Below are 13,281 nucleotides of genomic sequence, written 5' to 3' on the forward strand. Positions count from 1 at the left end.
AATCCAAAGAAATTAGCCTCCTCTTACAAATGTGTCCTAGAAAGTGACCCTTTAGAGCCAGATCTGAATTCTCCTGACATAAAGCCCCCTCTTCCCAAGTTTTCAGTGGACTTCATGTAAATCAAGCCTAACATTAACTAACAAACAAACAAACAGGGGTGCCTGTGTGGGTCAGTTGCTTAAGCATCCAATTTCGGCTCAGGTCATGATCTCAAGGCTCGTGGGTTCCAGCCCCGTGTCAGGCTCTGTGCTGACGGCTCGGAGCCTGGAGCCCGCTTCGGATTCTGTGTCTCCCTCTCTCTCTGCCCCACCCCCACTTGCACTCTGTCTCTCAAAAATGAACAAACATTGAAAAAAAAATTTTTTTAAACACACAACAAAACCCAGGTTTACCAAAAAGAGAAAATCAAGTTGACCATTTTTCCCTGGAAGATTTATGGGGTTATTCCTGTAAACAGCAGCTTCCTCTAGTTCAAGTAAAATGTAAGCTGAGAAGAGGAGGATGGAAGGAGGGAAGGAGAGAGAGAGGGCAGGGGAAGGGGGAGGGAGGGGCAGAAGGAGGGGGAAGGAAGGAAAAACTGAAAACTTTTCAAGAGGGGCACCTGAGTGGCTCAGTTTGGTAAGCGTTCAACTCTTGGTTTTGGCTCAGGACATGATCTCATAGTTTGCGAGTTCGAGCCCCGCATGGGGCTCTGTGCTGTTGGTACAGAGCCTGCTTGGGATTCTCTCTCTCTCTTCCAAAATAAATAAACTTGAAAAAAAAAAACTGGGGCGCCTGGGTGACTCAGTTGGTTAAGCGTCCGACTTCAGCTCAGGTCATTATCTCGCGGTCTGTGAGTTCGAGCCCCACGTCGGGCTCTGTGCTGACAGCTCAGAGCCTGGAGCCTGCTTCAGATTCTGTGTCTGCCTCTCTCTCTGACCCTCCCTCGTTCATGCTCTGTCTCTCTCTGTCTCAAAAATAAACATTAAAAAAATTAAAAAAAAAAAAACCAAAAAACTGTTCAAGAACACAATAGCTGCCACAAATGAGGAGCACCTACAAAGGTGTCCTGAGCTGTTCGATTTCTGCAGGTGCCCTCCCAATAAAAGCACCGGCCACCCACCCTCCGCTACTTTCTCGTTCAAGCTCAAAACACACGCACACACAAAGTGTATCAAAAAGTTTCCAGCTTGACAAGGAAATACGAGCCCCACACTGGAAACACTTTAATCAACGACTCTGACCTAGGTACAGAAGACTGAGTGAGTACAGGGTTTGGTGTAAAGGGGGTGAGACACTGGTGATTCCACGCACATAACAAAAACTTGTTCATTTCTCAAAGGATGTGTCAGTTGACTCGATGAGTGAGTTCTTCGCGATGCTCCTCCAGTTTCCCCTGTGAAACCGGCAACGTCGCGCACGGCACGTGGTCCTGAGAAAAAAGGCAAAGGATCAGCGCCAAGGAGGAGATGGTGATTTCGCTCAATCCTAATCTAGGCAAGTAGCTCTTCCCGAAGATCCCCTGGTGTCTGAGCCCCCTCTACATTCCCAGTGCAGGGGGAGGCGACGTTAGGGAAACCTGACCGAGCAGCTGTGTGACCTTGGGCAGGTTACCTGACTTCTCTGCGTCACATCAGTTTGAGGACAAGCCCCTATGACAGGGAGTAAACAGACTCCTGCCCGCCCAGTGTAGACAGAGTGAGGCTGGGAGCTGTACCAACCACTGTCTTAGGACCTGGAGGCCTAATGAGCTGAGACAGACCAAAAATCAGCATTTTAATTAACTTTTGTCCTTTTTTGGTTTCTTTCTTGATTTTTTTTTTCCATTTTGCTACTCTTTAATTTTTATTTTTTTTTAAAAAATTTTTTAACGTTTATTTATTTTTGAGATAGAGAGAGACAGAGCATGAAGGGGGGAGGGGCAGAGAAAGAAGGAGACACAGAATCGGAAGCAGGCTCCAGGCTCTGAGCCATCAGCCCAGAGTCCGACGTGGGGCATGAACCCACGGACCGCAAGATCGTGACCTGAGCTGAAGCCGGATGCTTAACCGACTGAGCCACCCAGGCGCCCCACTTCAATATTTCTTAATGTCTATTTTTGAGAGAGGAGAGAGGGCACATAGGGGGGAGGCAGAGACAGAGGGAGAGAGAGAATCCCAAGCAGGCTGTCAGCACAGAGCCAGACATGAGGCTCGAGCTCATGAACTGTGAGATCGTGACCTGAGCCGAAATCAAGAGTCGGATGCTTAACCTACTGAGCCACCCAGACGCCCCCCTATTCTTTAATTTCAGAGACGTTTTTGTGCTACGGTTCTCATCTGTGTCTGAGGACACGAGGCCTGGGTTCCCTGCCCGCCCTCTGGCTGGAAGCATTCCTAGCGGACTGGCCCCTGCTCCAGACCGGCCATGGTGCTGGAACTCAGTGGGCCGGAGCTGGTGCCGTTTGGTCCGTCTCTGTCCCCTTCCTCGGAGGGTTTTCACAAGGAAACCAACTATAATACGTGGCTGCGGGAATGAGGTGTTAAGTGGAGGTTCGTTTGGGAGCAGAGGGCAGCGGGCCTCAGTCTGCCTGAGAGACCAGGCGTCGCAGAGGACAGCCCTGGAAGCTCGCCCTTGAAAGCGGAGTCTCAGTGAGCACCTGCCAGACACACACAGTCAGCTCACACACTTGGTAAGGACCGAAACACAGAGACAACCACGCATTCCAAGAGAACTAGGGGGAGGGGAGTGGTATACGGGATTTTTTTTTTTTTTTTTTTTGGTGGCAAAATTCACATAACACAAAATTTTATGTTCATGGTTTGTAAAATTTTAACCATTTTGAAGTATACAAGGGATAATCTGTTTTATACCAAAAGTGCCAAGTCCCAAATCATCCAGAATAAGGAGAAAGAGATGTATTCCCACCCCCACTACCCAATTCTTCCGCCCGTTCCCTTGTCAGACAACTGGATTCACTGTTTCTGGGTCAAGAATTGCTGGTCCTTTTGTGGTAAGAGTCGACTGTTTCATTTCCCCCAGTCTTGAGATCACTAGGCACCCAGGAGGGGGAGAGCTGGTCAACAGCGAGAGAGCCGAAGTGGCAAAGGCAAGCGACAAGAATTGGAGTCTCCAAGCGGGAGACGGTCCTTGAGAAAATCAAGGTTGGGGACAGGTAGTGGAAGCCCAGGGGGTCTTCTGTGGATGCTCCTCTCTGGGACTGTCTTCCTGACCCAGAGGGGGGACTCTAGCCGTCCCATTTTAGTGGCCTGATCTTGCTTGTTTGGATCCTCCCTAGATTCACTGAGATACTCAGCATCCTTGTAATAAGTGCCCTGTTTGCTTAAGACGACCCAAGGTCACCCGTGTTTCTTTGCACGCATGAACACTTTCACGGACACAGCCCTCCAGGACTCCTGCCTCCCCAGGAATGCATGACCCAAACAGTGGGGGGTGATCGGGGAGTGGTATGGAGCACTTCCAGAGAAGGCCTACGAGACTATTCCAAACCAGTGGGTGGGAACTTGTGTTTGGAAGGAAACCTATTTTCTTTCTTTCTTTTTTACATTTTTTTAAATGTTTATTTATTTTTGACAGAGACAGAGACAGAGCACGAGTGGGGGAGGGGCAGACAGAGCGGGAGGCACAGAATCTGAAACAGGCTCCGGGCTCCGAGCTGTCAGCACAGAGCCCAATGCAGGGCTCGAACTCATGGACAATGAGATCATGACCTGAGCCAAAGTCGGACGCTCAACTGATTGACCCACCCAGATGCCCATCTTTCTTTTTTTTTTAAAGTAAACTCATCCCTGACATGAGGCTCAAACTCATGACCCTGAGATCAAGAGTCACATGCTCTACTGGACTGGGCCAGCCAGATGCCCCAAAGGAAACCCACTTTCTAAGAAGTTACTCATTTTTTTTCTTCCCTTCACTCTCTCCCCTCCCATCGGCATCCACGTATCAGCTGGTTCTGGAACTTGATGCCAACACAACTTGGCATTCAGTAATTACGTGGGCACGGTTCCCATGGTGGTAATTATGTGGGCCCTGTTCCGTATAACTGCCTAATAAATGCCGAGATGACTATTTTGGCAACTGGAGATTCAGTGGCCCAGCATCTATCCTTTAATCTACCAAGCAGAACGTTCTGGGGTAGAAGCTTGGAGAATGGGCTATTACTGAGCTGTCCTCCCCACACCTCAGTGCTAAAGGCAGCGAGTCCTGGCCAGCCCTGGAGGTGGGGGGGAGGGGGTGGGCAAGCAACTTGTGCCCTGAAGCATGAGTGACCCTCGAGCCAGATTTTCTGGAGACCAACTACTGTGAAAACCTAGCATATCATCTCACACTCCTTTATGGTTTAAAAAGACTCATAATCATTTTGATGTTGCTAGGATGCTAGGGACTACCTAATACAACAACACAGGATCCCCGAGGGAGATGTTCAAGGGCACTGAACACAGACTTTGCTCAGATTCCCAAGGGCTCTGCTCTTTCTCCCCAGGGCTCCCCTATCACACAATCTAGGTTTCGGGAGGCCACAGAATGTTCGTATTCCTGGCCATCCACTGGCCATGTGACCTTGAGCACAGCACCTAACCTCCCTGCGCCTCAGTTTCTCTATCTATGAAATGGGACTAATGACAGAACCTACTTCATAGGGTTGTTATGAGAATTAGACATTCACTCATCTTTTTTTTTAATTTTTTTTTAACCTTTATTTATTTTTGAGACAGAGAGAGACAGAGCATGAACGGGGGAGGGGCAGAGAGAGAGGGAGACACAGAATCGGAAGCAGGCTCCAGGCTCCGAGCCGTCAGCCCAGAGCCCGACGCGGGGCTCGAACTCTCGGACCGCGAGATCGTGACCTGAGCTGAAGTCAGACGCTCAACCGACTGCGCCACCCAGGCGCCCCGACATTCACTCATCTAATGCATGCAAAGTGTTCGGGCCAGTTTCTGGCACTCAGGAAGCACTTTGTAAGGAAGAGCTATTCTAATTCTAGGCCCAGGCAGGAGAGGAAAAGAATAGAATTCACTGCATCATATGGCCAACTACTTACCATAACACCTGAATCCTAGAGTTGGCCTCATCCCCTCGTTCGACACTCACTCATAAAGGGATACCTACCGAGCACCAACCACAGTGGAAGGTGATCTGATACAAGGATACTTTTCCCAAGAAAAGTGCAGAGCGCTTTGGTCACGAGACCAAAGGATAAATAGAAGTGACCCAAGCAGGGGCGACTGGGTGGCGCAGTCGGTTAAGCGTCCGACTTCAGCCGGGTCACCATCTCGCGGTCTGTGAGTTCGAGCCCCGCGTCGGGCTCTGGGCTGATGGCTCGGAGCCTGGAGCCTGTTTCCGATTCTGTGTCTCCCTCTCTCTCTGCCCCTCCCCCGTTCATGCTCTGTCTCTCTCTGTCCCAAAAATAAATAAATGTTGAAAAAAAAAATTAAAAAAAAAAAAAAAGAAGTGACCCAAGCAGGGTCTGGAAGCAGTATTCTAGATGGAGGGCAGCATGTGTAAATACCCGACAGCAGGAAAGAGAGCCTAGAGCTCAAAGAGGTCCCATTAAATAAGAGGGTGGGAAGGAGGGGAGAGAAAGAGAGACAGAGACAGAGACCGGGCTAGCCGACCACAGACACGCGTGCTGTGGTTCTACCGCGTGGAAGAAGAATGTGGCTCATAGGTCTCCACCCCGTCTCCTGTCCACCACATTTTCTAGTTATTTCATGTTGACAGGAAATTAAACAAATCAAAATAGGAAACAGCACTTAAGCTGATCACTTACGTAAGACAGCCACTTAAAAGTATCTCTGTTCCTGCACTGGGTATTTCTTCAGCGGGTAACTTGGTCTTTCCAGGATATACTTTGTTTCAGAGATAGTATATTCCTGTAACAAAAACAAACCTGGCAATTGCATTACTCATAGTGTCATATAGATCAAAGATACCCAGATGTGTGCTTCTGCATGTAAGAGGCCGGGGGGTGGGGGGGGGGAGGGTACCTAGGTGACTCAGACAGTTAAGCAAATGACTCCCGATCTCAGCTCAGGTCTTGATCTCAGGGTCATGAGTTCAAACCCCCGCACTGGGCATGAAGCCTACTTAAAACAAACAAACAAACAAACAAACAAAAAGAGGTCTATGACCCATGCATGACCCATACATGGGGTTTATTATATATGTAAATACATGCAGATACTTTCTTCTTTTTTCCTTCTTTTTCTTCTCTCTCCTTTCCTCCTTTCCTTTCCTTTCCTTTCCTTTCCTTCTTTTTACATTCTGAGAGGATTCCCTTCCTTAAAAAGACTAGAAATTAACAAAGCAAAGCCAATGACTTTGCAGAGAAGAAGCAAAGTAATTCACAACCCTCTCCATGAAAATCAATATTTATTTGTTTGTATTTTTTAATGCTTTTATTAATTTTAGAGAGAGAGAGAGAGAGAGAGCGAGCGTGAACGGGGGAGGGGCAGCTAGAGAGGGAGACACAGAATCCGAAGCAGGCTCCAGGCTCCGAGCTGTCAGCACAGAGCCCGATGCGGGGCTCGAACCCATGAACTGCAAGATCGTGACCTGAGCCGGTCAGATGCTTAACTGAGTGAGCCACCCAGGTGCCCCAATGTTCATTTATGAGTGTCATCCTATAAATCTAGAACATGCCAGTGTTTATATAACTCAAGACGACCGCTTCAACTACTACATGGTGTCGTTAAATCCATCCATGGGGGGCACTGTTAACCTCTCATTGGAATTCCTTGGAAATGGCGACAGGTCCCTTAGCTCGTGCTGCACTCCGCAGTAGACAGAGTACTGGGTATATCTAACTATGGGTTAGAAACTGTGCTCCGGACCGGTGAGAGGTCCTCCCTCAGTCCCTGAAAGGACCGTGCGCCCTCACGATGCAGGACCTCTGCCCCGTGCATGCTGAACTGCAAAGTAGCTGCACTCATGGGTCAGATGGAAGCTCCTGTGTCTCTTCCTCAGGGAAACCCACCCTGATTCCCAACCACGGCAATACCCCCCTTTTGTATGCTCTCAGGACCCCATGCACCCTCCTTGGTAAGTGTCACAACTGTACATTTATTCCTACGGTGGCCTGATTAATGTCCATCTTCCCCCCACCAATACACCCCCCTCAGAGACTGTAAGTCCTAGTTCCCGTGGAACTTTGTCAGCGATTAGGTGTTCCCAGAAGCCCTACCTTGTTTAGGTGTTGCTGAGCTCTGTGGGATGTCAGAAGACCGTACACCCTCTCGTGGATCTTCCTCCAAGTGGACTGAGAATAAAGGTGGAATCTGCTCAGAAAATGAAACAGGTCAGAGTGTTAGGCAGCTGCTGAAAAGGATACTAGAATACAGAACGCTGTGGGCTGATATTTACAGCCTGATGGCAAGAAAAAGCAGTAACAGGCAACCTGTACACATAGTGTGGTTTCAGTGTCCTTATTAACCCCGATGCATATGACACACACTGACGAATAAAAACCACAGGGTGGAGAATGGCCTGTGTGGGGGTGGGTGCCTGTGAGGGATTCTCTTCTTCTTTGCTGCGTGCTTCAGATAGCTCTCTAAAGAATAAAGCCTGAGTTCACGTTGAAAAATTTAATCCGCCAATGTTTAACACGAAACGTAATCCCAATTGTTTTCCACCACAAGGACTTTTTTTAACGTTTATTTATTTATTTTGAGAGAGACGGCATGCATACATGCATGCATGTGAGTGGGGGAGGGGCAGAGACGGGGGGGTGGGGGGGAGAGAGAGAGAATCCTAAGTACGCTCCACTGTCAGTGCAGAGCCCAACACGGGGCTCGATCTCAAGAACCACGAGAGCATGACCTGAGCCAAAATCAAGAGTCAGACGCTTAACCTGACCGACTGGGCCCAGGAATTTACTGTTTATCTCACCTACTTTAGGCTGAGCAGACCCAAACTTCACCACACACCTTAGGGTGCCTTTCGGTTCCTCACATAGGAGGCATTTTCTCCCTTCCGCACCCACCAGCACTGCTCGCTAGGGCCTGGAATGCTGCCACTCCCACCCCGATCCCCACTCCGTGCTAACCCCGACTCCCCTTCAGAGCTCAGTCCAATCACTGATTTCTCAGCAAAGTCCCCCCTGAGCCCCTCCTGTAGAGGGAGCCGGCGCCCCTCCTACGTGCACTTGGAGTCCATTCAATGTCATTCATAGCACTTCACCCAGTGACATTTTGTCATTATTTGGTTAATGTCTGACATTGGGATGGGGGAGGGGGACGCCTGAGTGGCTCGGCCGGCTAAGCACCCGACTTTGGCTCAAATCATGATCTCACGGTTCGTGGGTTCAAGGCCCACGTCGGGCTCTGCGCTGACAGCTCAGAGCATGGAGCCTGCTTCCGATTCTGTGTCTCCCTCTCTCTCTGCCCCTCCCCCGTTCATGCTCTGTCTCTCTCTGTCCCAAAAATAAATAAACGTTGAAAAAAAAAATTTAAAAAACACACATTGTTTTCTAAAAATTCCTAAGAAATTTAGCAATATGTTGAAATCATTCTCTTTAATTAATGTATGATACACACTGGACAGTGCTGGGCAAGCCAGATGGCCTTTCCATGACTGTGCTGTCCTTTGTCACAGTTGATCATAGCCTTATCTACAAACTCATAATCTAATTAGTTCCAAAGTTCTCCATTTAGAGTGATTTGGGGCACACAGAACTTGCTGATTCGTCAGAGGTAGAGGATAAAAATCTGATCTGCAGTCGGAGCCATCATCCTACAGTCAAATGTCCTAACTCCTGAGAATGAAATTGAAAAAGCTCCCCACTGCCTTCCAACAGAGCCTAAACTCCTTAGCTTGGCTTCAACAGTCCCTCAGACCCTCAGCCTTGGCACCCACTATTCCCTCAAGCTGCTCTAACTTCTAGAAGGTGCCAGAGCCCTGTGGCTTCTCACCTCCAATCCCTCCCCTCCATTAACTCCATCAGAATTCAATCCCCTCCCCTCAAGGCCCACCTGGGAAACACCACCTGCTCCATGAAGCATTCCTTCTTCCTGCTTCATACTCTGATAACATTTGGTCTACACTATTCTCAAAGTCCTGCCTTGTAGAAAGCTCTCGGTACACGTTTGTTTTTACATCCTCTGCTAAGTTGCAAGTTCTCAGAGACCAGGAGAAACGTCTTCAGTGTTAGTGTTTCCAGAGGCGCCTGGGTGGCTCAGTCGGTTAAGTGTCCAACTTCAGCTCAGGTCATGATGTCATCCCTGCATCGGGCTCTGTGCTGACCGCATGGTGCCTACTTGGGATTCTCTTTCTCTCCCTCTGTGTCCCTCTCCTCCTCTCTCTCTCTCTCTCTCTCTCAAAAATAAAAAATAAACATTAAAAATAATAATAAAATAAGTCCTAGGGATGTAACGGACAGCATGGCAACTAGAGTTACTACCATATTGCAGATTTAAAAGTTGCTGCAAGAATAAACATCCAGAATTCCCATCACAAGAAAAAAAAATCTGTAACTATGGCAACAGGTGCATACTGGATTTACCGTGGTGAGTATTTTGTAGTCTGTACAGATATCCAATCATGATGCTTGTTGTATACCTGAGACTAATATCATGTCAATTATTCCTTTTTTAAAGCTGTCTTAAAAATATTATCTTCAGGGGGCGCCTGGGTGGCTCGATCAGCTGAGCGTCCTACTTCAGCTCAGGTCATGATCTCATGGTTCCTGGGTTCAAGCCCCGCGTCGGCCTCTGTGCTGACAGCTCGGAGCCTGGAGCCTGCTTTGGATTCTGTGTCTCCCTCTCTCTCTGCCCCTCTCCCACTCGTGCCACATCTCTGTGTCTCAAAAATAAATATTAAAAATCCTAAAAAAAAAAAAAAAAAATATATATATATATATATATATATATATATATATAATCTTCACCACTTCCCAGCATTAAGGTGACCACATGTCATGGTTTGCTGGGAGTAAGGCGTTTCCTGGAATGCAGGACTTTAAGAGCCAAAGTCAGAAAAGTCCCAGGCCAACTGGATGGCTGGTCATCTTACCAGAGAGTACAATTTGGAAAATATGGGTTCTTCTCTCAATTTTGTCCTGCTTACCAGATAGATGCAATTGTGGGGGGGTTTATTATCTGTGGCAATCATATAAATAAACCAAGAAAACATGTCTAGAAAGAGAGAGAATACACCTACATGTTAGTAATTCTTGTCTTTGGGTGGCAGAACTATGGATGATTTTTTTTTTCACCCCTGTTTTTCTGGAATTTCCCAACTTTGTATAGTGGGTGCTTTTCTACTGGTGAAATCAAACTCTTGGGGCGCCTGGGTGGCTCAGTTGGGCGTCCGACTTCGGCTCAGATCATAATTTCACGGTTCGTGGGTTCGAGCCCCACAGATCCCGTGGGCTCTGTGCTGACAGCTCGGAGCCTGGAGCCTGCTTCGGATTTGACATCTCCCTCTCTCTCTGCCCCTCCCCAGCTTGCACTTTGTCTCTCACTCTCTCTCAAAAACAAATAAACGTTTTTTAAAAATTATTTAAAAAAAATAAAGAAAGAAATCAAATTCTTGAAGGTTTAAACTTACGAAAGATGAAAAAACGGATAGATAAATAGTATCTACGCCAAGTTAGCTGTCTGTCCCATTTTCAACAATCATGAGATATGCTTTCCACAGGCAAGAGAAAAGGCTCAATCCTTCCTTCTGGGAAGATTTGAAAAGAAATGGTGATTTTTTCCTATCACCAGCTGAACACTCGTCAGGAAGCCAACTGGTGAAGTGACCAGGCTTTACTCCCACTAGACCACAACACACTCTTCAAACGAAGAGACGGGTGCTGGCCGCTGACCTTTCTCGGAGAAGGGGCTGATCCAGAAGAGGGCTAGGAGATCTGGAAGGCTGGTAGGTGGCAAATGAGGCTTCCCGGTGGAAATCGGCGTCCCCTTGGTTACCATAACTGGGCGACGGTTTTCCAAACTGACTTGAATCTAAAGGTGATGGTGATTCTTTCCTTAAAACAATGCGTTCATCTGGCTCTTTGATAACCTGAGTGACAATGTGCATTATTCTTCAGCTGTCATTTTGCTCTGGTCTGCTTCATTAGAGCCGGGGGTGGGTGGGATGAGGAAGGGGGCAAGCTAATTGAGTACCTGCCCCAAGGAGCTCCTGCAGTAAAAGAACGGCAGGAGTAGGCGGTACTGAAACAACATGCTGAGGAGTCAAGGTCAAGGGAAGGAAAACGAAAATTCTGCACGTTTGGCACATGTGAACAAGCCAAAATAAACTCATGCTCCGAACTTTGATTTGAGAGGACAAGGGATTATCGGGTTTGGTAAAGATACAATTTCTTAAATAAAATATTTAAGGGCCGTGGCATCAAAAGCTCAGTATATCCCATCCCTCTGCCTACATCTATTTTCATGTTGTAACGTACAAGTGTGAGCCTTCACCTTGACAAACCAAACTTCAAGAGTAAGCGGCTTGCCACCTCTTTGTGTCATAAAAAGTATTTGATTGGGGAAAAAAAGCAATAAAAATATCAACTGGTAAAGTAGGTATTGGGGCGTTCGACCCTGGTGATTCATTCCACAAATGGAAAGAGCTTGTAGGAGGGGAACAGAGCGACCAGTGCAAGAGGACAGTGGCGCCTGGGCATCTCTTAAACTCTAGTGCAGCTACAGCAATTCCACAAGCAGCACTTGCTAGAAATAGCCTTTCCACCCCTCGTTGGGGAACGCACAATAACCGACATTAGAAGCTGGTCACTCTTATGTGGATCCTGAGAAACTTGACAGGAACCCATGGGGGAGGGGAAGGAAAAAAAAAAAAAAAAAGAGGTTAGAGTGGGAGAGAGCCAAAGCATAAGAGACTGTTGAGAACTGAGAGCAAACTGAGGGTTGATGGGGGGGTGGGAGGGAGGAGAGGGTGGGTGATGGGTATTGAGGAGGGCACCTTTTGGGATGAGCACTGGGTGTTGTATGGAAACCAATTTGACAATAAATTTCATATATAAATAAAAAAAAATAATAAAGAAAAAAAAAAAGAAGCTGGAAATAAATCATTTACAAATGCTACTTCTACAATTACCTTTATGTTAGCAGCAAAGCTGTCAAAAGAAGAAGCTAGAAGAGAGAGGAACAGGTGTTTCAGTGATTCATTTTTACCGGGAACCCCTAAAACTGCTGTTAGGTCTCCTCCGCAGCAGCACAAAACTATGACACGTGAATGAATTATTAAAGAATCTAAGCGCTCCCTTGTAAATTACACTGTCAACTTTTATGCGTCCCTTGAGTCACAGTAATCCTATCTCTGAGTGTTTCCGTCCTTTTGAGGTCCGGTGAAGTTGTATTATTAATGACAGTACACAGGGACGTGGAAAGGGCAAAGGAGGGTCTACAGTGAAGCAGTAAATTCCTCACGCAGCCTGGAAAACAAAACTCATATTCGCCCAATTGCCCAGAGCCTAAAAGAAAACCGTGTGACTCTCATATAAAATTCATATACTCTGCGTCTGCCATTCCCTTCGTATTTGGTTTATGTGGAGATCCTATTTATGCACAACTCTCCAGCATGCTTGTCCAAGGTAGACACGATTGTTAAATGGAGACAATGAATAGACAAGAGCTTGGGAAAACATAATGCAGCAAAGTGTAAATCATTAGGATTACCCTAAACAATCATGAGTAAGTAAGTAGACCGCATGCCAGAGACTGGTAAGGATGACTGGGAAGTGAAGTAATGAATACACACAGGCAAAATCAAGACTAAACTGCATTCTTCCAAAGTCAGAAAAAAAAAATGCTTTTGGAATGAGTATTTGCAGGGCTAGGCCAAAGACACCGTGACTTCCCCCTCTGCGCTTGGGGCTTAGGCCGTGACAAGGGCTTTTTATGGACTGCTGATGTCCCTCTGTCACTGACAGTAAGAAGGAAGATACGAAACGGGCTTTTTAAAGACTGGTAATCGCCACCACTTCCCGGCATGCAGGTGTGTGTGACTACCTTGTCCCAGAAGTTCCCTTCTCCCCAACTCCTAGCTGAGCCGGGAGCTGGCAATGCTAAGGCCCTTTACGGCTATAGCCACAAATCTGCCCTGTTGACAGAAACCCCTTGCTACTGGCTGGGATCACTGCCTTTCACAAGGGGCCTGCCCTGTTCTCTTGCTTCTCAAAGTGCAGTCCCTGGACCAGCCACGTTGTTATTACTGGGAAGCTTGTAAGAAAAGACGGCTCCCAGGCCCCACCCCAGCCCTACAGAATCAGAATCTACAGTTTAACAAGAGCCCCAGGTGATTCAAATGCACATTCAAGTTAGAGAAGCCGCTGCTTTATTCTGCCTTAGGCC

The 13,281-nt window shown here is 47.4% G+C and overlaps 1 protein-coding gene across 6 annotated transcripts in view; it reads right to left on the minus strand.

The window, feature by feature from the left end:
• Window positions 1-1,152: 1,152 nt before the first annotated feature.
• Window positions 1,153-13,281, minus strand: part of SPATA6L (spermatogenesis associated 6 like) — a 49,228-nt gene continuing 37,099 nt past the window's right edge. For 4 of the 6 annotated variants that reach the window (XM_040449471.1, XM_040449465.1, XM_040449470.1 and 1 more), the window contains 5 exons: window positions 12,026-12,060; window positions 10,788-10,984; window positions 7,164-7,257; window positions 5,751-5,853; window positions 1,153-1,412 (listed from right to left, as the gene is read on the minus strand). In XM_040449471.1, coding sequence (XP_040305405.1) covers window positions 5,764-5,853; window positions 7,164-7,257; window positions 10,788-10,984; window positions 12,026-12,060 — 416 coding nt within the window. In that variant the 3' untranslated portion in view covers window positions 1,153-1,412; window positions 5,751-5,763. Of the gene's footprint in view, window positions 1,413-5,750; window positions 5,871-7,163; window positions 7,258-10,787; window positions 10,985-12,025; window positions 12,061-13,281 lie in introns of all 6 variants that reach the window. The other 2 variants (XM_040449467.1, XM_040449466.1) reach the window with 2 other exon arrangements.

Source organism: Herpailurus yagouaroundi, unplaced genomic scaffold (genome assembly GCF_014898765.1).
Source record: "Herpailurus yagouaroundi ecotype Mexico unplaced genomic scaffold, PumYag 199, whole genome shotgun sequence".
NCBI lineage: Eukaryota > Metazoa > Chordata > Mammalia > Carnivora > Felidae > Herpailurus > Herpailurus yagouaroundi.